Source organism: Heptranchias perlo, chromosome 15 (genome assembly GCF_035084215.1).
Source record: "Heptranchias perlo isolate sHepPer1 chromosome 15, sHepPer1.hap1, whole genome shotgun sequence".
In the NCBI taxonomy this organism is placed as follows: domain Eukaryota; kingdom Metazoa; phylum Chordata; class Chondrichthyes; order Hexanchiformes; family Hexanchidae; genus Heptranchias; species Heptranchias perlo.
In genome coordinates, this window is record NC_090339.1 from 52,145,638 (window position 1) to 52,168,709 (window position 23,072).

A 23,072-nucleotide genomic window follows, 5' to 3' on the forward strand; every position below is an offset into this window, starting at 1 on the left:
TCACCACCACCTTCTCAAGGGCAATTAGGGATGGATAATAAATGCCGGCCTCGTCAGTGACGCCCACATCTGATGAACGAATAGAAAAAAAAATATCAGAATAATGCTATAATTTCCCTCCAGATTGATTGATTTCAGATAAATTTCAGCTAAATTTCTCCTTGTTGAACTGGGCCCCTGTTACAGTATTGTTCTTTGTAACATTTTATTCCAAATCCATATACAGTTCTATTAAGATCATATTCTACTTAAGTTCAATATTTTTATGAGATAATGCCCATCATGGATGAGATGTAGAGAACTATTAGATTCTATGTGACACTCCAAATGATTAATCTCCAAGACCTCTTTTCAAAGCCCATTCCCCCATTAAGTTTCTTCTTTCTTCTCCTGAAGGCACTAACATCCTCAGGGTATCTTGTTTACATTCATTCTTGGGACATGGGTGTCACTAGCAAGGCCAGCATTTTTATTACCCATTCCTGGTTGCCCTTGAGAAGGTGGTGGTGAGCCACCTTCTTGAACCACTGCAGTCCCTGTGGTGAAGATACTCCCACAGGGCCGTTAGGTCGGGAGATCCAGAATTTTGACCGATGAAGGAATGGCAATATATAGCCAAGTCGGGATGGTATGTGACTTGGAGGTGGTGGTGTTGTCATGTGCCTACTGCCCTAGTCCTTCTAGATGGTAGAGGTTGTGGGTTTAGGAGGTGCTGTCGAAGAAGCCTCGACGAGTTGATGCAATACATCCTGCAGATAGTTTCAATGGTAGCCTTATGGTATCTTGCCCAAGTGACCATTCCTCTTATTTGAACCTAGTGAGCATTAGCAAACTCTTCAATTGTTGAGAGGATGGGAAAAAAGTTATAGCTCAATCCAATTCTGTCTTCACCTGAAATCCACACACAAATACTTCCTAACAGGAGTCGTTAGATATCAATCAGGAGTGAGAATCCTGGCTGCTTTTGGTCCTTCCCTAATCTAAGGCCCCGATGGCATTTGCCGTACTCCCTACCTACATCTCGGCTAAGATCGGCTAATGCAGCATAGGTCAAGGTTCCAATCTTGGCCTTTTCCAGTGTCCGGGACTCATTTGCACACCATGCAGTGCAATTGTCTAATGAGTCATAAGGGCAACTTCAAAAGATTGTTTTATTTGTTGCTTTGTGGTACTGTGCAATGTCATAACACCACCATGTGTCTTTTCTGCATTCACTGAAAGTTTGCCTCACTATTATTTATTTTCATCTAAGCTTTATCTTATAAAAAAATAATGTTAGTGCTGCTTTTGTGCCCTTCTTCCCCTATGGTCCCGCCTCAGGTCAGCTCAGGTCAGGTCAGCAATGAGCAAATGGAGTCTGTCACCATCCCACTTGCCATTAGCTGCTCTCTCCAAATTAAAAACAACAGCAGAAATAGTACCTACCCAGTTATGTATATATATATATATATATAAAGTACTAGCTTATCTCAGGTGACATTACTCGTGAGTAATCTGAAGTCCGCAGCACCGTTCTGATCTTTAGCTGCGAACCCGCTCATGTCTTCTCAATTTCACTGCTGAGGTACTTCCAGTGAGGGAATGGTGCAAAAGGCACTTTCTGAGTTTAATTGAAGGATAATGACCGCTTTCTGGAGATTACCTGCTGGTGCGCTCCGCTCTAAACTTCAAGATCATCAGAAATAAAAAGTCACAAATGACTGTCTTTCTTTCTCTTTTTGTGCACTGTGAAGAATGTTCATTCGTTCGTGAATTGTTGCTGTTTGTCTGGAATGTGACTGTTGTGTTTCATAACTTTTTGATATATTATTTATGTATATGTGTGGCTGTCTTAGTTTAACAGATTTGCCTTCTGGAAGTACAATGAGAAAATTAGCTATTAATTTTAATTGAAAAATACTTTTCATTTGAAAGATTCCTTCCAGCTAGTCCATAAACCAGACAAGATCATTGCGAAGTTGTGAAACTTCTGACCACTTGGACCAGTTATTGTGATACAAAACGGTGGTGGATGAAACCTTCTGATTGGCTGCGAGGAGGCGATGGGATTGGTTGTTCCAGTAGCCCCGCCCTTTTATTGCTTTCCAGCCTCTGTATAAATGATGCTCAGGAGTCAAAGCCGCGAAGTACGAGAGAGGGGATGAAAAAATACAACACAAAGGACACGGTCCGATCCCTTCACAGGAGGGTGGAGCATGCTAATGCATAGGTATTTTGCAGCTGTTTATTGCTATTAGTGCAGAAACCGAGGAAGCTCCAGATGAAGACGCTGGAAAGCTGTTGACCAGATCGCTGGAGAAAAGCCCCAGATGTCTTTAAGTTGGTGACACTTTTGTTAAATGAACGCAATGAGTCGCTATCTGTGGCTGCCCTTGCCCTACGTTACCAACTCTTTCCGAAAGAACGGCGAGGAGGCCAATGGCAGTGACTTTTTCTCGGCATTCTATGGCCTTTCCAACACCTCCTTCTTCAACTGGCGCAACCTGACCATCGAAGACTGGGGCATCTTCAGCAACCACACCAAGTATGAAGCCGAGTCCCAGAACCCGACTGTCAAAGCTTTGCTGATCGTTGCCTATTCTGTCATCATAGTCATCTCTCTGTTCGGCAATGTCCTGGTCTGTCAGGTGGTGATCAAAAACAAGAGGATGCATTCTGCAACCAGCCTATTCATAGTCAATCTGGCCGTGGCAGATATCATGATCACACTCCTCAACACCCCCTTCACCTTGGTAAGCGCTGCCTATTGTCTTAACACCAAACTGGAGGTACTCTTTAGCTCTCCAGAATTATTAGGGGCCAGGTTGCATGAAATCTGATTTTTTTTGATTGGGGTTCTGTCTTTATGAGAAAGTGTTTGGCAAATAATTTATTTTACTTGGGGAGAGAAAAGTGCCAGGAGAAATTTGTGTCTGGTGCACTGACACATAGAAGTGACAGGATGATGTGTTTCAAGTTGCTCGTGTTTCACAAACATTTTTTAAATACCAATCATTTTTTGAAATGAAGACACAGCTCCCTTAAAAGACTTTGATAGCAGGGTATTGTTTTTTGCAAAAAGCAAATGCAAATTTAGAATTATGGTAATTGGTAATGAGTCACCCTGTACAGTTGAGACATCACAGCCAATTCTCAGAGCAGAGGAGGTGAGTATTTTGTTTTAAATATTAATACCATATTTCTGCTGCTAAATATTATGAAACTTTTTTTAGAGAAATGTACTGAATCCAGAAACATTTAAAAAAGGCATTGTCTTCATGAAGGGGTGAGGGAGAGAAATAGTGTTTGGGGAGAAATAAATCATTTGGAGAAGAGTCATTTATCACTCTTGGGGATTATTCAGTGATTCCCATGGTCCCAGCAGGAAGCTGGGCTTAAAGGGAAGGTGGGTTAGAGGTAAGGCTACAACACTGCAGTGCTGATTCCCCAATGCATGTTCCCTTCGAATGTGCATTGGGGAATCCCACTTGGACCACAAGATTGCTGAATTCATCGTTAGGCACAAAGTATCTCTGAGATGCCATTTCAATGTAATTTATGTCAGTGGTTTCTGATGTAAAGTCTACATCAATGGGGCCTACCCAGGATTTTAGAAAGACCCCATGTACAAATATTTTTGCTATGTAAAATATATAATGGTTTCATAATGTTCCTCTGAGAGAGTACATCAAAATTATTTATTACATTAGCTGCCTTGGAGTTGACCTCCCCTCTATCCAGAGCCCCAATCAGATCCCCAAGACTTTTTCTGCTTTGATCTGGTTCCATCTGCCCGTATGTTCTTTGAAGAGTGGCCATAGAAAGTGGCATTATTGTCAGCAGGAATGTGCACATTAAAATCTGAGGATTTGAGTTACGGGCGGTCCAGGGAGTCATCCCATCAGTCCTTCCATCTCCCTTCAGTGCAACAAATTTGAATCTCCCTGATTTTAAGGAGCATGTTGCTGCTGACAACAGCCCTGCTCTCCTCAATACTATTCCTCTGCATGCTGCAAAGGGCATATGTTGGGTCTGACAGCCTTTAACTTCGTTTTAAATCGAGACAGAAAGATGCTCTCTGGGCTTCAATTTTTCCATTACATTAACTGATTGGAATGTCCTTGATGATTAACCTTTAATTAAACTCAAAGTGCCTTTTAGACCACACGAACTCCTCTTAGGTATATTTTTTAAAGAATACTACAGATTGCTCCAATTGCACTGTTGATAATCATGCCATTCAATCTCCTACAGATCACAAAGGTCTTGGCTTTGACCCTTGTTTTTGGGTGACAGTTGGGTTGCTACTATTCACCATTGCACTCCTGGCCTAGGAAAAAGAATATTGGTCAGCGTTCCTGCTCCTGATTTTTACCCTGTGTCCCCTGCTGGATGTGCATGCATGTGGATATTGAGTAAGGGTCAGCTGCGATGCTCCCATGATTGAATAATCTGCTGATGCTCACATGTTAAGAATGACAACTTCAGCAAGGTACCAGTGGCTTGTCGACTTCTCCAGATCCAGACCCCAAGTCTGAGCCTTCAAGTGAGGAGCAGGGGAAGTTGTCATGGCGGCGGGGAGGAGTGTTGAAGGGTGAATTATCAGTAGAAAAGTGAATAAAGATTGTGGTATGATAATTACTTGTTTCTCTTGCAGGTTCGCTTTGTAAATAGTAACTGGGTGTTCGGGAAGTTGATGTGTCATGTTAGTCGGTTTGCACAGTACTGCTCTGTACATGTGTCTGTACTGACCCTCACTGCTATCGCCTTGGACCGACACCAGGTACAGTATAGACAGCGGAGGACGCAAAAGCAACACAGCAATCTTCTGCTATTCAATGAGAATTAACAAAGTTAATCCAGGGTTAATCCACTATGGTGAAGGATTCATGTAATGGGGACACGAATTTAAAAATTGTGAAGTTCAAAGTCTTGAGTCCCTTTTCCCACAGTATGGAGAGGCATAGCAAAAGTCTTATCTGTAATACAAAGCAGGCATCACAACAGCCTGACTCCTGGTGCCCTGCCATTTTCTTTCTCTGCAAGTCCCACATCCTGATGCCATGCTGCCTCCACTCCCTGCTACCCAAATGGCCATTCTTTGGGAGTGAGCATTGGCAATTAATGTTGGCAAGCAATTTGACCATGGAGCCATGATAGCTAATGTCAATCCTTTCTTCACCAGGTGCACAAACATCCCGTTGGCAAGAGTCACCAGGCAGTTCCCCTGCTGATATCCGCTATCTCAGCACAGACAAAGGATCGAGCGGGATCCATTTTCTGTGCATTTAGTGTCATTCACAAGCTGGGAGGAAGGGGAATTAATAGTTTGTAACTGATAGCATCCTGTAAATTAACTAAAAACCAAGGCATTCTGTTTTGATTTATTCTCATTTAATGCCGCTGTATATGCTCCAGTTCTTAAAAGGTTTATAGTAAATACATCCCTTCATAGTACAATCGATTGATTCACTTAACAAAACCCAAGAACTACCTACATAGGACAAATTCAGCTGAAGGTACTGACTACAAGGAGTAGATTTCATCAGATCCCAGACCTCATGCACCAGATGGAGATTACAAAATTGCGGATGCGCTGCCAGTACATTTTCAGACTCCCGTCCACTTTATTTGAGGCCCTGCTAATGAGCAGCAGCCTTGGAAAATTTACCCCCAACTGTATGTGTAAAGATTCTAGGATTAATCTTGCACTCCCAGTGGGAAGGGAGTGTGGGAAGATATGAAATTGTAAACTGTTCCAATTCTCTGACCTGTGCTCTCTGTTGGAGCACAAGATTGTGGAGTTAGACGTTGTATCAAAGGTCGATCATGGGAGGGAATGCTTATCTTTCTTTCTTAGGGATAGTGCTAGGAATGTGCAATCCATAGCAAAGGAGAGCAGTAATTCACACAGGACTTCTACATAAGAACGTGAGAAATAGGAGCAGGAGTAGGCCATATGGCCCCTCGAGCCTGCTCCGCCATTCAATAAGATCATGGCTGATCTTCGACCTCAACTCCACTTTCCCGCCCAATCCCCATATCCCTTGATTCCCTTTGAGCCCAAAAATCTATCGATCTCAGTTTTAAATATACTCAATGACTGAGCATCCACAGCCCTCTGGGGTGGAGAATTCTAAAGGTTCACCACCCTCTTAATGAAGAAATTTCTCCTCAGCTCAGTCCTAAATGGCCCACCCCTTACCCTGAGACTATGCTCCCTAGTTCTAGACTATCCAGCCAAGGGAAACAGCCTCACAGCATCTACCCTGTCAAGCCCTCTCAGAATCTTATGCTTCAATGAGATCACCTCTCATTCTTCTAAACTCCAGAGAATATAGGCCCATTGTACTCCATCTCTTCTCATAGGACAACCCTCTCATCCCAGGAATCAATCTAGTGAACCTTCATTGCACCGCTTCTAAGGCAAGTATATCCTTCCATAGGTAAGGAGACCAAAACTGTACCCTGTACTACAGATGTGGTCTCACCAAAGCCCTGTACAATTGCAGCAAGACTTCCTTACTCTTGTACTCCAACCTCCTTGCATTAAAGGCCAACATACCATTTGCCTTCCTAATTTCTTGCTGTACCTGCATGTTAACTTTGTGTTTCGTATATAAGAACACCCAAATCCCTCTGAACACCAACATTTAATGGTTTCTCACCATTTAAAAAATATTCCGTTTTTCTATTCTTCCTACCAAAGTGAATAACCTCACATTATACTCCATCTGCCACCTTCTTTCCCATTTACCTAACCCGTCTATATCCCTTTGCAGACTCCTTGTGCTGGCTAAACAGATCCGTGAGGTGAAAAGAACTCTGGAAATGTTTGAAACACTCTGCAAATAACACAGGCTCTGTTGATATGGTCTAATAATTGAGCATTTTTTTGTTGAAATATTTTGTTAAAATCAATCTGGTTTAAACATTGCAATAAAATGTGGTGAAGCTTACTTTCCCACTTAGCTTTGTATTGTCAGCAAACTTGGATACATTGCACTTGGTCCCTTCATCTAAAAGTCATTAATGTAGATTGAAATTAGCTGAGGCCCAAGCACTGATCCTTGCGGCTCCCCACTAGTTACAGCCTGCTAACCTGAAACTGACACGTTTATTCCTACTTTCTGTTTTCTGTCCGTTAACCAATCCTCTATCCATGCGAATATATTATACCCAACCCCATAAGCCCTTTTTTGTGTAACAACCTTTTGTGTGGCACCTTATCAAATGCCTTTTGAAAATCCAAATATACTACATCTACTGGTTCCCCTTTATCTACCCTGCTAGTTACATCCTCAAAAAACTCTCATAAATTTGTCAAATACAATTTCCCTTTCATAAAACCATGTTGATTCTGCCTTATATTGGGCCGGAACTTGCTCCGACCAGCGTGACAAAGCTGTCCGCACATCCTGCGGACAAAGACTACGAAAATACTGACCTCGTGGTCTCCGACGTCCACTTGCTTCCTTTTTAATTTTTTCTCAGTTCAGCGCTGTGATTTCAGCGCAGGTTCCTTCCTATCGACAGAGACTGTGGGAATGGAAGCTATGCCCACAGAATCTGTCAAGAAGAGGAGTCATGCCCACAAGCAGGCAAGTACAAATCATTCATTTAAACTTCTGTGTGTTAGTTTAAATAAAATTTTAACATACCTTATAAAAATCCAAGCAAATGATTTAATTTAATGAAACTTATGGAAAATAGAAGTAAGAAATTTTTTTTTTAAATTTTAATTTTACGTTTTTTTAAATCAAAAATATTAAAATAAGAGTAATTTGACATTCCACATTTTTAAAATTTAATTTTTTATTTCGTAGTTAACAGTCACCGTGTTTTTAAGAAGTAGTGTAGGGCTGGTATTTTTCAGCATACCTTTTGGTGGCGTATCTTTGTTCCAGCTGGACAGATGGGTAAGTTTATGAATGTTTCATGATTTCTATGATTTTAACATACCATGTCCCTTTAATTCAAAACTGTTGAACTACCCGGCAAACCAATGGGAGCAAGTTCACGTTTTTGGGGTTTTGAATGTGCACATGCGCATTCGCGAACTTGCACAATTGATTCGCCGGTGGTTAGAGAAGACGTCGTGCAGGGACAGGGTCTGTGGGTGAGCAATTTCTGGACCTATAATGATTTTCTAATTGTTCCCTTACCATGTCCTTAATAATAGATTCCAGCATTTTCCCGACTACTGATGTCAAACTAACTGGCCTGTAGTTCCCTGTTTTTTCTCTCCCTCCTTTCTTGAATAGCGGTGTTACATTTGCTATCTTCCAATCCACTGGGACCGTTCTAAAATCTAGGGAATTTTGGAAGATCACAACTTCTGTTGACTGCCCAACACACTGGTCGCAGTTTGACAGCTGAGTAGACCTTAGACTGGAGCTCACTAATACTGAGAGGATTATCAAAAGAAACCTTTAGGTATTGGGAAGAATTTGAATCAGGATGCCTTGTTTTTTTTAAAAAAACAAACCACTGGATCATATGAGCCTACGATGGTTCCACCCTGAGTAGTTCACCAGCCCAGTAAGCCAGGGAGCTTCCCTTCGCCTGTTCCCCTGAAGGCTGCACACACCTATCTGCTACAGACTGGGCTAAGATTGTCCAAACTCAACTTACTTTTTAAAGTAAAATATTTGCATTGGGCTGAATTCATACCTAAATTTTTCAGGTTGTTATGCAGTTGTCTGTGAAGATTCAGCAATTAAAATTGTTTTGCACCTCAGCGGAGCCTGATTGTGTCTTCACTTGATGTCCACCCACTTACATTTCCAGTAGAGCCTGATTGTGTCTTTGTCTGATGCCCACGCACATACACTCCCAGTTAAGACTGGGTTGGTGAACTACTCAGGATGGAGCTGTGCTGAATTAGTTCCACTGAAATGATCGTCAGGGTGCTACAGTTGACTCTGTGCCTCAACCTTAAGTGGGGAAAAATTGGCCAGGATTTCTGTTGCTGATTGCTATCCAGTGACCACCATCAGGAAATGCAGATATGGGCACATTGAAATAAAACCCTTGCAATGGAATAGTCTTGCACTCACTATGCGGCCTCCTAGGTGTCAGCCTTGGTCAGTGGTAGCTCTGTCGTCTGAGTTGGAAGGTGATGGGTTCAAGTCCTCTCCAGACACTTGAGCACATAATCTAAGCTGACACTTCAGTGCAGTACTGAGGGTGTGCTGCACTGTCGGAGGTGCCGTCTTTCGGGCAAGATGTTAAATTGAGGCGCTGTCTGCAATCTCAAGTGGATGTAAAAGATCCTGTGGGACTATTCAAAGAAGAACAGGGGATGTCTTCTGGTGTCCTACCCAATATTTTTTCATGCTTTGGTCAGACCTTATCTGGATTGCTGCATTCAGTTTTTGGCACTACACCTCAGGAAAGATATCTTGGCCTTGGAAAGGGTACAGTGCAGTTTCACCAGAATGATACTGGGGATGTGAGGACAGGTTGCATAAATTTGGTTTGTATTGCCTTGAGTTTAGACGGTTGAGGGGTGATCTAATTGAGGACTTTAAAATGATAAAGGGATTTGATAGTGTAGAAATGGAGAAATATTTCCTCTGGTGAAGAATCCACAACAAGGGGGCATAATCTTAAAATTAGAAGTAGGCCACTTAAAAGTGAAATTAGGAAGCATTTTTTTACAGTCTAGTGGAAATCTAGAACTCTCGCCCCCAAAAGTTTATGGATGCTGGGTCAATTGACATTTTCAAGGCTAAGATTGATTAAATTTTGTTAGGTATGGGTATAGAATCATAGAAGTTTACAACATGGAAACAGGCCCTTCGGCCCAACATGTCCATGTCGCCCAGTTTATACCACTAAGCTAGTCCCAATTGCCTGCACTTGACCCATATCCCTGTATACCCATGTAACTGTCCAAATGCTTTTTAAAAGACAAAATTGTACCCGCCTCTACTACTGCCTCTGGCAGCTCATTCCAGACACTCACCACCCTTTGAGTGAAAAAATTGCCCCTCTGGACCCTTTTGTATCTCTCCCCTCTCACCTTAAATCTATGCCCCCTCGTTATAGACTCCCCTACCTTTGGGAAAAGATTTTGACTATCTACCTTATCTATGCCCCTCATTATTTTATAGACTTCTATAAGATCACCCCTTAACCTCCTACTCTCCAGGGCAAAAAGTCTCAGTCTATCCAACCTCTCCCTATAAGTCAAACCATCAAGTCCCGGTAGCATCCTAGTCAATCTTTTCTGCACTCTTTCTAGATTAATAATATCCTTTCTATAATAGGGTGACCAGAACTGTACACAGTATTCCAAGTGTGGCCTTACTAATGTCTTGTACAACTTCAACAAGACATCCCAACTCCTGTATTCAATGTTCTGACCAATGAAACCAAGCATGCTGAATGCCTTCTTCACCACCTTATCCACCTGTGACTCCACTTTCAAGGAGCTATGAACCTGTACTCCTAGATCTCTGTTCTATAACTCTCCCCAACGCCCTACCATTAACAGAGTAGGTCCTGGCCCGATTCGATCTACCAAAATGCATCACCTCACATTTATCTAAATTAAACTCCATCTGCCATTCATCGGCCCACTGGCCCAATTTATCAAGATCCCGTTGCAATCCCAGATAACCTTCTTCACTGTCCACAATGCCACCAATCTTGGTGTCATCTGCAAACTTACTAACCATGCCTCCTAAATTCTCATCCAAATCATTAATATAAATAACAAATAACAGCGGACCCAGCGCTGATCCCTGAGGCACACCGCTGGTCACAGGCCTCCAGTCCGAAAAACAACCCTCCACAACCACCCTCTGTCTCCTGTCGTCAATCCAATTTTGTATCCAATTGGCTATCTCACCTTGGATCCCGTGAGATTTAACCTTATGTAACAACCTACCATGCGGTACCTTGTCAAAGGCTTTGCTAAAGTCCATGTAGACCACGTCTACTGCACAGCCCTCATCTATCTTCTTGGTTACCCCTTCAAAAAACTCAATCAAATTCGTGAGACATGATTTTCCACTCACAAAACCATGCTGACTGTTCCTAATCAGTCCCTGCCTCTCCAAATGCCTGTAGATCCTGTCTCAGAATACCCTCTAACAACTTACCCACTACAGATGTCAGGCTCACCAGGTATCACTAGATATTGAGCAAAGGCAGGTAAATGGAATTGAGCTATGATCTCATAGACTGGCGGTACAGGCTTGAGGGGCTGAACGGCCTACTCCTGTTCCTATGTTCTTCTTGGGCACGGTGTCAGAGGGCTTTTAGTATCCATTAAACTGTACCTCAGCTCCTTCAGGAACAGAGGGGAGAAAACTGGGGTGGGGGAGGAATGTGTTCATATTTGACAGGAATTTGTTAGAAAGGGAATATTTATCTGTGGGATGAAAAGATTAAGGGGTAGAAATTGGTCCTCGTTCCACATGTTTTTCCAGGCAGGCTATGGAGACAAAAAGTTTCAATTTCACGTGGCTATCTATGCCCCAACGACATCTGAAACCCATCCAACCCCATATTGTGTTGGGTGATTTTTCAGGCGTCCCTGGCAGCCGTCAATACAGGCGTTAGGCCCCTTGCATATGTTAATGAGGGGCCTAATGCCTGTTTTAGCTCCTCTGCCTGAAATTGGGCTGCCCTGAGTGGAGCAGGTGATAAGCTCCACTCAGGTTTTCCTGTTATGGATGGGGCCTAGCAACCGGCTGCCACTAAAAAGGTATGTAAAAAATGTTTAATTGTTTTTTTAAAAGCTTGTAACAGAGCCATGAGAAGGAGTGCTCCTCCTGGCTCCACAGGACTCCTGAGGGCCACTGCTGGACCACAATCGCCCCCCCTCCGCACCCTTCCGTTGTCCTCTCCGCTCCCCCCTCCATACCCCTAAAACTTATTTGAGGGCCACAGATGAGGCAGGTGGCCGGAAATTGATCCCTTAGAAATGGGCCAACTGTCTCCGGAGGTGCAACAGGTGCCGATAGCTTGGCCAAATGAGACCAGAGGCCCAATTTAGGGTGAGCCTCAGGCGCCACTGGTTCTGGCACCACTGTCTGCGTGCTGCTGGTTATGCGCCCGAACCGGGGATGATCAGTTTCTACCCCTAAATGTTATGTTAGTATCTACTGTTACAGTATGCATGAAACGGGCATTCTTACTACTGTATTTTCTATACAATCCAGTTTTTCAAATTTGGTTAGGCAATGAATAGTCTAATTATTAAATGTTACGTACAACTCGCACAAGATTATAAAAAGCATTGTTCTGGCAAAAGTTCACTGACGTGAAACATTAACCCTATCTTTACGTCTTCGCAGATGCCGCCAGATCTGCTGAGTGTTTCCAGTATTTTCTGTTTTTACTTCACACAATGTCATGATGGGCTCAGTATAAATAACCTTCATTGTGGGAACTGAATAATAATTTGTGATGACCTTATTCAACTTAGCTAGGTCACAGTGATTCAAGCAGTACCTTTTTATTTTAAGAGATACACTTGATCTTAAACTATATTGAGGCATATAATGCATTCTATGATGTACGGTTGAGCAGCATTTTCGGAACATACCTCTCAGCCTCTAAAAATCGAAATGGAGAATAAACCTGCGTTATATGAAATACAATTACTAATTTATTTTTCACTTTTGCAAAGTAAAATACAAACTGGAGCTGTTCACATTGCAGCTTTGGACAAAGCAAATTTTCTCCTCAGAGGCTTTTGTTCTGTCTCTTCTGCTGAAGTACCTTCTTACACTTCTCTTTTCCAAGTGATTTCATGATTACCTGCTACATAACAGTCATTTGGGAGTAAGTTGCAATTGGTTTCAGTGCCTGTGGTCTAGGGAAAAACATAGCCAGACCTCGCTCCTCATTACTATCCAGTGACTCTTCCTAGAAAGTGTGCGTGTTCCTGCATGTGGACATTTGCTGATATCTGTATCGGCCCTGATGTCCCATCTGGTCAAATAGTCTGCTGATGCTCGTTGCCCAGACAAAAATAGTCACTTGGGTAAGGACCCCAGAGGTGACTTGCACCTGTGGAATTCTATCCCATAATTATTTGATGTCTTCAGGAGATGAGAGGAGAAAATTGAATGGAGAAAAAGTAATTTTTTGCATATGCGCTTACCTGAGCCAGGGACCATAAATTGCTTCTGTACGCCAGAATGCATAGGACATCCAGTGAAGAGGTTTGATTCTCTTCTGCCTTGCTTTGCACAGGTTATCATGCACCCCCTAAAACCTAGGATGTCTATTACTAAAGGAGTCATCTGTGTCATCATCATTTGGATCATGGCAACCTGCTTCTCCCTTCCACATGCTATCTACCAGAAGTTGTTCAGAGTTGAATACAGGTGAGGCAAGAAGCAAATCCAACCAGGGAAAATGTTTCTATTATTTTATCCCATTTCATATATTTACACTTAAAATGACATAACCATTTGGAAGAATTCACATTGACTTTAACATCCTGATGTTTATTTCTGTCTTTCTGTTGATGCATTGAATATTTATGTTCAAACTGTAAATGCTGATGACCAGGCCAAGGAAATTGGTTTTAAAGAACACACTGAGGTCCAAAGTGTAAGGAAACACAGTATCAGTAGGAAAGTCTTTGGTTTGTGTGAGCATTAGGCTTCACTATCTGCCAACGGTAGCTTGTTATTTTCCTGTCTGGCTGGTAAATATTTAAACTTACTGTTGCACTGCTCAATGTGGTAGGGAGGCCTACAGACCAGGAGGTCCCAGATTTGATTCCGGATCTGTGCTGACTTAGCTGATCTAAGCCGGGACAGCAGTTGGAGCTCGAACTTGTTCGTAGATTAGGAAGGGTAAAATCAGCCAGGATTGCTGATCCTGATCGCTATGAGGACCAAACCAGGCTTGGTCGTGATGCATCTCTCTGTTAATAGTTTTCTGGCACTCACCATCTGGACCATTTGGGTGAGGTACCCGAAGGCTAACTTTGCGGATGGAACCGTACTCAAGCATAAGTTGGCACCTTTAGGAGCGGAGGGGAGAAATTGGGGGAAGGGGAATCAATAAATTTTACTGTCAGCAGGATTCAGCTTTTCTTATGGCTGAGAAATAGAACATTGCAAAAAATAAGGGTTAACACAGGGAGCCAGGCTAGCAAGTGAGTATGGGGAATCCGTATGACTGGAGCCCTGCTTCACTGAGGACAAGTCCCCAGTTGTTTATGGAGGGGGTTTTCAGGAAAAAAAGGCAGAGTAGTGTGAATGCACCCTCTTTACCCAATCCAATTGCAAGATTGGAAAATTGGAAGCAGATAGCAACCAATGCCACCCTCTCCTGATTTAATATAAAATCTTCAAAGTATCTGTAACACATCACTGGTTCAATGGCCACATGTTGAAAATGGCATCTTGGGTAAAGGCCCAATAGAGCAGTAACCAACTCACCAATCCAAAAAAAGGCCCCACAATCACATTCTAGTTATGCTTCAGCTCACATTGTCAAATCTTAAAGGGGCCCACATTTTTTGGAATTTTGGCAGCACTCCGCAGGAAGTGAAAGACTGCAAGACTTGAGGCTGCAGCAGCCTGGTGGGGGAGGGAGGGGGAAGTTCATTAGCAGGAAGAGCTCCCAGGTTTTCTGATGCATCAGTGGAGGTGCTGCTAACAGAAATAAGGTCAAGGAGGGACTGAGGGATGGAAGCCTCATAAAAGAGTAGTGCAGGTGTTATGGAGGGAGATGGCAGAGGCAGTAGCGCTACCTGTACCACCACATGTACTGTTGCATAGTGCTGAAAAAGGTTTAATTACCTCATGTGTTTGGCCAGGTTAAGTGAAGGTACAAGTCCCCATGCACATCCTCTTAGAAAGATATAAACGTGACTCATCTCAGTATCTAACATGTCCTCACAGTGTAAATGACTGGGTGAATGTAAAACTTTAATATTCAGAAGAAATGTCAGGAACCATGGAAGCACATTTTTTCCTCCCTATCACTATGCTTAGCGCCTGACTCAAGGGTCAGTAGTGGTTGCCTCAAGGGAGAGATTATTAACACTAGCCTGCACTTGAAAGAAATATCACTACGGTATAGATGCAGACACCTGTGTGAAAGCATGTGTAGTGCAGTCAAATTCCTTCCTCTATGTATTTTCTCCTTGAAAAGGAAAAATTTGGCACAGGGGTAGGAACAGCCTCAATCAGAGCACTTTATACACATGAGGAAGAAGCACTACAAATCCTCAGGAGACACAGAGGAGAAGCAATGGGAGATGGAGGAAGTAGGAGGTGACCTGCCAAGAGCTGTTGTTAAAGGCAGAGACATAGTACAGTACAGTGGGTTGTTGCTATCTCCCAAATGTTCAAAGTTTAATGCTGGTCCACTACTGAGCTGCAACATTTTAAAGTCACGTGTGAAATTCAACTCTTCTAAAGTTAATAAATTTTCTTTACCCTGCTCGGGTAATCTCATAAACAAGAAGATATGCGTTCAGAGAACAACCTGATACATCAAGCTCAACAACTCCTTCTCCAGCCTCACCAATTCAGTCATCACGTGTTATGTAGTCAACCATAGAATGATACACCATAGAAGAAGACCATTTGGCCCATCGTGCCTGTGCCGGCTCTTTGAAAGAGCTACCCAGTTAGTCCCACTGCTCTGCCCTTTCCCCGTAACCATGTAAATTTTTCCTTTTCAAGTATTTTGAAAGGCATTATTGAATCTGCTTCCACCACCCTTTCAGGCAGTGCATTCCAGATTATAACAACTCGCTGCATAAAAAAAATTCTCCTCATCTCCCCTCTGATTCTTTTGCCAATTACCTTAAATCTGTGATTGCCAATTACCTTAAATCCTTAAAATACCTTTTGCCAATTACCTTAAATCTATTACCGAGCCTCCTGCCAGTGGAAACGGTTTCTCCTTTAATCTATCAAAACCCCTCAAAATTTTGAACACATCTATTAAATCTCCCCTGAACCTTTGCTGCTCTAAGGAGAACAATCCCAGCTTCTGGTGGTGGAAGCAGATTCAACTGTGGCTTTCAAAAAGGAATTGGATAAATGCGTGAATGGAAAAAATTTGCAGGGCTACGGAGGAATGGGACTAACTGGATTGTTCTTACAAAGAGCCGGCACGGGCTCATTGGGCTGAATGGCCTCCTTCTGTGCTGTAATGATTCTATGATTCTCCAGTCTCTCCACATAACTGAGGTCCCTCATCCCTGGTACATTCTAGTAAATCTCCTCTGCACCTTCTCTAAAGGTCTGGACATCCTTCATATCACTTATATTGCAGTAACATGAACAAAGACATCTTTAAGGATAAATAACTGACAAAGTAAAGAAGACTCACAATCGCAGGGCAACAGTTGAGTTAAGGTACAAAGTACCTGTGTACTTCGATGACATTCCTGCTCCTGGTCACTTTCATAAGATAGCAAAGTAAGTTCAAAGTACTAAACTGACCATGACTTCATTATGAGTGGAATAAAACAAGTGGAATTACATTTAAATTTCATTAACTGTGTGGTATGTCTATACACTGCCATGCCAAGGATTTCTCAGGAGTATCAATGTTATATTTTATTGATCAAAGTGTAGAGGAACAAATCAGTTGTTCTGTTGATCACTGTTTAAACACCCAGGTGTCAAAAGCTATCCATCAACAAATCACTCAAAAAGGTGCATATTTCAAACTAAGTACTCAAGCACCAGTCCAGATGTACCCACATGGGAGGAAGTAGTTAGTCAGAGGAAAATATCACTGGGTAAAGCACTGAGTCCTAGTAAGCAGGAGGACCTGGAGGTGGGAGTATGTCATTGCTGAACAATGGGTAGAGGAATGACTGTCCTTGGCTGAGGAACCCAAATCTCAGGAGCCCAGTCTTCAAAAAGTCATAATATGGAAGCATTGATCTCCTGTGCAGGCAGTGGATACTTGGAGTATTGAGCACAGTTCTGGTCTCCATATTATAAAAAGGATATAGAGGCATTGGAGAAGATGCAAAAAAGATTCACAAGGATGATACCAGAACTGAGAGGATATACTTATCAGGGAAGGCTGAACAGGCTCGGGCTCTTACTGAGGGGTGACCTGAGAGAGGTCTTTAAGATAATGAAAGGGTTTGATAGGGTAGACGTAGAGAATATGTTTCCACTTGTGGGGGAGTCCAAAACTAGAGGTCATAAATATAAGATAGTCACTAATAAATCCAATAGGTATTTCAGGAGAAACTTCTTTACCCAGAGAGTGGTTAGAATGTGGAACTCGCTACCACAAGGAGTAGTTGAGGCGAATAGCATAGGTGCATTCAAGGGGAAGCTAGATAAGCACGAGGGAGAAAGGAATAGAAGGATATGCTAATAAGGTTTGATGAAGTAGGGAGGGAGGAGGCTCCTGTGGAGCATAAATGCCGGCATAGACCAGTTGGGCTGAATGGCCTGTTTCTGTGCTGTAGACTCGATGCAACTCGAGGTTTCCGCACATGGAGTGGAGATGGTGGATAAGTTACAGGAGTCCACTACCTGCATCTGCAACGCTATGCATGAAGTATGCCTGGATAATTACAATGAGGCTACATCATTCTCTACCCCCCACATCCCAATCCAGTGCCAACACACGAGGGAGCTTCAGCCCTGGTCCCAGCACCCCTTACAATTGTAGTACAAAAGGAGCTGGAAGAGGGTGATTGAAGGGCATCAGCATCACCGAGGCAAATGTCACCTCAGTTCTCGAAGGCTCTAGTTGAAGTGTCCTAGCCACTCGCCTCTCAACCTTCTGTCACTCAAGAAGCACTATGTAGAAGCAGAAAATTACGTGCTAGAGTTGGCAAGGTGATAGCTACAAGGGGTAGACATTGCGGTACGAAATAGTTATAATTAGAGTTTATGTGAATGCCGCATTAAAATAGAAATCTGTTTGGAACTGTGAGTGAATGGTTTCTTTTATTGGTGGTATGCAACTTTTTGATCTGCGTGGATGATTGAGGTTGGAATGATGCCATGAATGGGACAAGGTTCACCAGCCTTGGAGAATGGCGTAATATTTAAAAACTGAAGGGAGGTGAAGAGGAGAGAAAAGCTCCCGTATTTGTTTCCTGTGTTACATTTATTGAAAGCAGTTGCACATGAGTGGCTGTCTCCTCTCGAGCTGCAGGCTGAATGTTATCTTGAGCCACATATTCTCTGTCCTGTGCGGGCTCCACATGATATGGTGATGGAGGCGCTGTTCCTTCTTTCAGAAGCGGATGAGGATGAAGAAGTAAGCCTCTGCATTACAAAGTTATGCAGCATGCTATAATAAATCATGGGACCCTTACAGGGTTGTATAGTCAATTGGGCTAAAAATCCAACTGATTATGCTATTTTATTTTCAATTAGATTTTACTTTCTCAGGGCCAATAACACAGGGGTAATTGCAAATGCAAATTGTCTACATTATCTTTTTTCCCACAAAAGAATGACACAAAAATTGCAATTGTATCCAGTGCCATAGACATTAAGAACTAAACTGTTGGAGCTTGTAGGTGCGATGGGGTTGAACATTACTTTTTCACCTGTACACACTGTTCGATCACCTGCAGGTCTGAGTTCAAATCCAGCTCAATTTGATGGGATGAAAGTATTCTTTTTTTGATAGCTAAAAAATGCCCAATATGAAATGAGTTTAGGTAGTTTCAATCCATTTTTTATGTGGGCCGAGAGCAGTGACAATTCTGCTGGTGCCTCAGCAAATTTATTCATCGAGCCCTTAAGCCCTCTGGTTTCAATCCCAATCTGTGCTGGGTTAACTGATCACAACTGCGATGGTAAGACACATTGGCAGGGCCTACACCCTACAAAAGACTATCTTTGTCTGACCTGGGAATGTTTGATGCTGCCACTGGGCACCTGAAATAGGAAGTTGCTCCATTCACAACACCGAAGCTAACAATGGAAAATAGGAGTCAACAGCCAATTAACCTATCAAGTAGTCAGTAAATGGTCCATATATCACAGCTATCATGGTGATGCAGGGAAAAGTCAATGAGGCTATTTTACAGGTTTTAATTAACATCCGAGTGTAATTTTAAAAAAATATTCGTTCACGGGATGTGGGCGTCGCTGGCGAGGCCAGCATTTATTGCCCCTCCCTAATTGCCCTTGAGAAGGTGGTGGTGAGCTGCCTTCTTGAACCGCTGCAGTCCGTGTGGTGATGGTTCTCCCACAGTGCTGTTAGGAAGGGAGTTCCAGGATTTTGACCCAGCGACAATGAAGGAATGGCGATATATTTCCAAGTCGGGATGGTGTGTGACTTGGAGGGGAACGTGCAGCTGGTGTTGTTCCCATGTGCCTGCTGCTCTTGTCCTTCTAGGTGGTAGAGGTCGCTGGTTTGGGAGGTGCTGTCGAAGAAGCCTTGGCGAGTTGCTGCAGTGCATCCTGTGGATGGTACACACTGCAGCCACAGTGCGCCAGTGGTGAAGGGAGTGAATGTTTAGGGTGGTGGATGGGGTGCCAATCAAGCGGGCTGCTTTGTCCTGGATGGTGTCGAGCTTCTTCAGTGTTGTTGGAGCTGCACTCATCCAAGCAAGTGGAGAATATTCCATCACACTCCTGACTTGTGCCTTGTAGATGGTGGAAAGGCTTTGTGGAGTCAGGAGGTGAGTCACTCGCCACAGAATACCCAGCCTCTGACCTGCTCTCGTAGCCACAGTATTTATATGGCTGGTCCAGTTAAGTTTCTGGTCAATGGTGACCCCCAGGATGTTGTTGGTGGGGGATTTGGCGATGGTAATGCCGTTGAATGTCAAGGGGAGGTGGTTAGACTCGCTCTTGTTGGAGATGGTCATTTCCTGGCACTTTTCTGGCGCGAATGTTACTTGCCACATATGAGCCCAAGCCTGGATGTTGTCCAGGTCTTGCTGCATGCGGGCACGGACTGCTTCATTATTTGAGGGGTTGCGAATGAAACTGAACACTGTGCAGCCATCAGCGAACATCCCTATTTCTGACCTTATGATGGAGGGAAGGTCATTGATGAAGCAGCTGAAGATGGTTTGGCCTAGGACACTGCCCTGAGGAACTCCTGCAGCAATGTCCTGGGGCTGAGATGATTGGCCTCCAACAACCACTACCATCTTCCTTTGTGCTAGGTAAGACTCCAGCCACTGGAGAGTTTTCCCCCTGATTCCCATTGACTTCAATTTTACTAGGGCTCCTTGGTGCCACACTCGGTCAAATGCTGCCTTGATGTCATGTGTGCCTAGAAATTGGATAGCACTGATCTGCCGGCTGGAACTAGGTACAAGGAAGGATCTTTGCGCAGGAACAGGTAGGCTCAAAGTCCACCCGATATTGGCGATCAGCGAGATCTACACACCTAGAGGATTGCAATTTCGAGCTGCTGCGTAGCCGTCAGTGGTCCTCAGGTAGTTCCTGGGAGAGTGGGAGGAAGCAATCTTGAAAGGGAGGGTGACTGGGATGGGTAAGGAGGCCAACGGAAGAGGGTGGCGATGATGGGGAGAGGTAGGGGGAGCCAGCTATGGTATTTGGAGCTGCACTTGGCTCAGTACCTCTGGGCTGGAGGGGAAGAAAAAAAAAGGCAGCCCAAGTTCCTGCTCCTGATTATTACCCAATAACCATTCCTGGAAAATGTACATGTGCATTGGTGAGAACAGATTTGGACTTGGTTAAATGCCATCTATAATAAAATAGCCTTCCAGCTCTCTTTGCCAAGGCTCACAAATAATGACTAATTGGATGACGTGGTGCCCCAGGAAGTGTATCCCAACAAGGAATCAATGCCTCCAGGAGAAGAGAGGAGAGGATAGACTTGGCAACAGATTAAAGAAAGTGCCCTAATTTGACACAAGTTAGATAAAAGCACTTGCATTTCTACATCTCCTTTCATGACCTCAGGATGTCCCAAAGCGCTTTACAGCCAATGACGTATCTTTGAAATGTAGTCACTGTTGTAATGTAGGAAATGCGGCAACTAATGTGTGCACAGCAAGATCCCACAAACAGCAATGAGATAAACAACCAGATCATCTCTTTTCGGTGTCGGTTGAGGGATAAATATTGGCCAGAACACTGGGGAGAACTTCCCTGCTCTTCTTCAAATAGTGCCATGAGGGCAGATGTGGCCTTCGTTTAACATCTCATCTGAAAGATGGCACCTCAAACTTTGCAGCACTCCCTCAGCCCTGTATTGAAGTGACATCCTAGATTATGTGCTCAAGGCTTTGGACCTGGGGTTGGACCCACAACCATCTGACTCAGAGGCAAGAGTGCTACCACTGAGCCAAGGCTGATCTTGGGCACTAATTAGAAGCAAATTAACCATCTTATGTAGGGATGTCAGAAGGTAGCTTCGGAAGAGATAAAAAAAAAGAAAGAAAACAGAAGAAAAGTTGTTAATTCAGACTCTCTTCCCCATTTAGTGACACCTTCTTGTGAAGCTGTAAATACAGAGATTTGAAAACACATCATGTACTCATTGACTAAATAAATCACTTGTCTAATCTGTATTCCAGAAAAGAAAAAGTGCGAAGTTTATGTCTCCACAACTTCCCACAGCCAGCTGATCTGTACTGGAAGTACATGGACCTGTCCACTTTTATTCTCCTATATGTTTTACCACTCTTGATTATAACTGTGGCCTACACAACAGTGGCAAAGAAGCTGTGGTTGCGGAACGCCATCGGAGACATCACCGTGGAGCAGTACTTTGCCCACAGACGTAAGAAGAAGATGACGCTGAAGATGCTGATGCTAGTGGTGGTGGTGTTTGCTGTTTGTTGGTTTCCCCTGAACTGCTATGTGGTGCTCATCTCCAGCAAGGCCATCAATACCAACAATGCCCTATACTTCGCTTTCCATTGGTTCGCCATGAGCAGTACCTGCTACAACCCCTTCATCTACTGCTGGCTCAACGAAAATTTCCGATCTGAACTCAAATCCTTGTTGAATATGTGCAAAAGGAGAAGAACCACCCACGCGCAACCCCTTCCCTATACATCCCCTTCCTACAGGCAAGCATGGATTGAAGGCAGAAGCCACAAGAGAATCAATCAAGCTCAGAACTTGAGGTTTAGCACCAACACAAACTCTGCAAGGACCGATATTTCCATTGTTGAACCCATTGTGACTGTAAGCTGAACTGGAAAGGGAGGACATTTTAACTGTCATAATTCTATAACCAAAATATGTCCAGAGTTTCCCAATTTAAAAAAAATCGTTCTCGGGATGTGAGCATCACTGGCAAGGCCAGTATGTATTGCCCATCCCTAGTTGCCCTGAGAAGGGTGGCGGTGGGCCACTAAGTGGTTTGATACAACCGAGTGGCTTGCTTGGCCACTTCAGAGGCCAGACGTGGTAAGGATGGCAGGTTTCCTTCCCTAAAGGACATGAATGAACCAGTTGGGTTTTTATGACAATCCAACAGCTTCATGCCTACTTTTTACTGATACCAGCTTTTTACAGTATTTCCATTTCTTTTTAAACTGAATTCAAATTCTCAAACTGCCATGGTGGAATTTGAGTTCATTATTAGTCCAGGCGTCTGGATTACTAGTCCAGTAACATAACCATTACACTACTGTACCCCTTTAATGAGGAGTGGACAATTAAGACTGGCAGACATTTAAGAAAGACCCAATTTCCCAGGAAAATATGGGAAATTTATTGAAAGGTAGAAAGGCTTCCTGAATTACTGTATCTAGTTCAGAAAACATTATTGTAACCTGATGAAAATATGTACTCTATTAGTTGGGCTAGTGCTTCTTGCAGGAATTATATATTGGGTGTGTAAGCTATATTTATTGTTTATTGAATCATTGTAGTTCTTATCAAGAGATAGCATAAAGAGTGTATATATATCAATGGTCTGAATGTATTCTTATAAAGCTTTGTATTATGTTCTGTGATGTGGCCATTTGACTTGGTTGAAAGAAAAAAATTAAAAATGGAAGTTATTGGCTCAGATTAGACTGTGTGACTGAGTGCCCAGATCAATTAAATAATTTGATTACTAAGTGTTTCCTGCCTCTGTGCCAGCAAGTGAGCATATTATTAACATATCACATAAGTAGCAGTTATTTAATCCAAGAAATAATTTTTAGTTTGATCTCTGGATTTTGG

General features: G+C 43.1%; 1 protein-coding gene across 1 annotated transcript; it reads left to right on the plus strand.

The window, feature by feature from the left end:
- The first annotated feature begins 2,215 nt into the window (after positions 1 to 2,215).
- LOC137332758 (G-protein coupled receptor 83-like) lies at positions 2,216 to 22,733 on the plus strand. The gene is made up of 4 exons (XM_067996694.1): positions 2,216 to 2,732; positions 4,637 to 4,762; positions 13,195 to 13,328; positions 21,467 to 22,733. The coding sequence occupies exons 1-4, from the start codon at positions 2,340 to 2,342 to the stop codon at positions 22,089 to 22,091; spliced, it is 1,278 nt and encodes a 425-aa protein (XP_067852795.1). The 5' UTR covers positions 2,216 to 2,339; the 3' UTR covers positions 22,092 to 22,733.
- The last annotated feature ends 339 nt before the right edge of the window (positions 22,734 to 23,072 follow it).

What these genes read in the sequence shown, in the direction of transcription:
- LOC137332758 (XM_067996694.1), top strand. Translation starts at nt 2,340, where the DNA reads ATGAACGCAATGAGTCGCTATCTGTGGCTGCCCTTGCCCTACGTTACC. An exon ending in TCAACACCCCCTTCACCTTG is followed by an intron (nt 2,733 to 4,636) that starts GTAAGCGCTGCC and finishes TTTCTCTTGCAG; the next exon opens with GTTCGCTTTGTAAATAGTAA. An exon ending in TCGCCTTGGACCGACACCAG is followed by an intron (nt 4,763 to 13,194) that starts GTACAGTATAGA and finishes TGCTTTGCACAG; the next exon opens with GTTATCATGCACCCCCTAAA.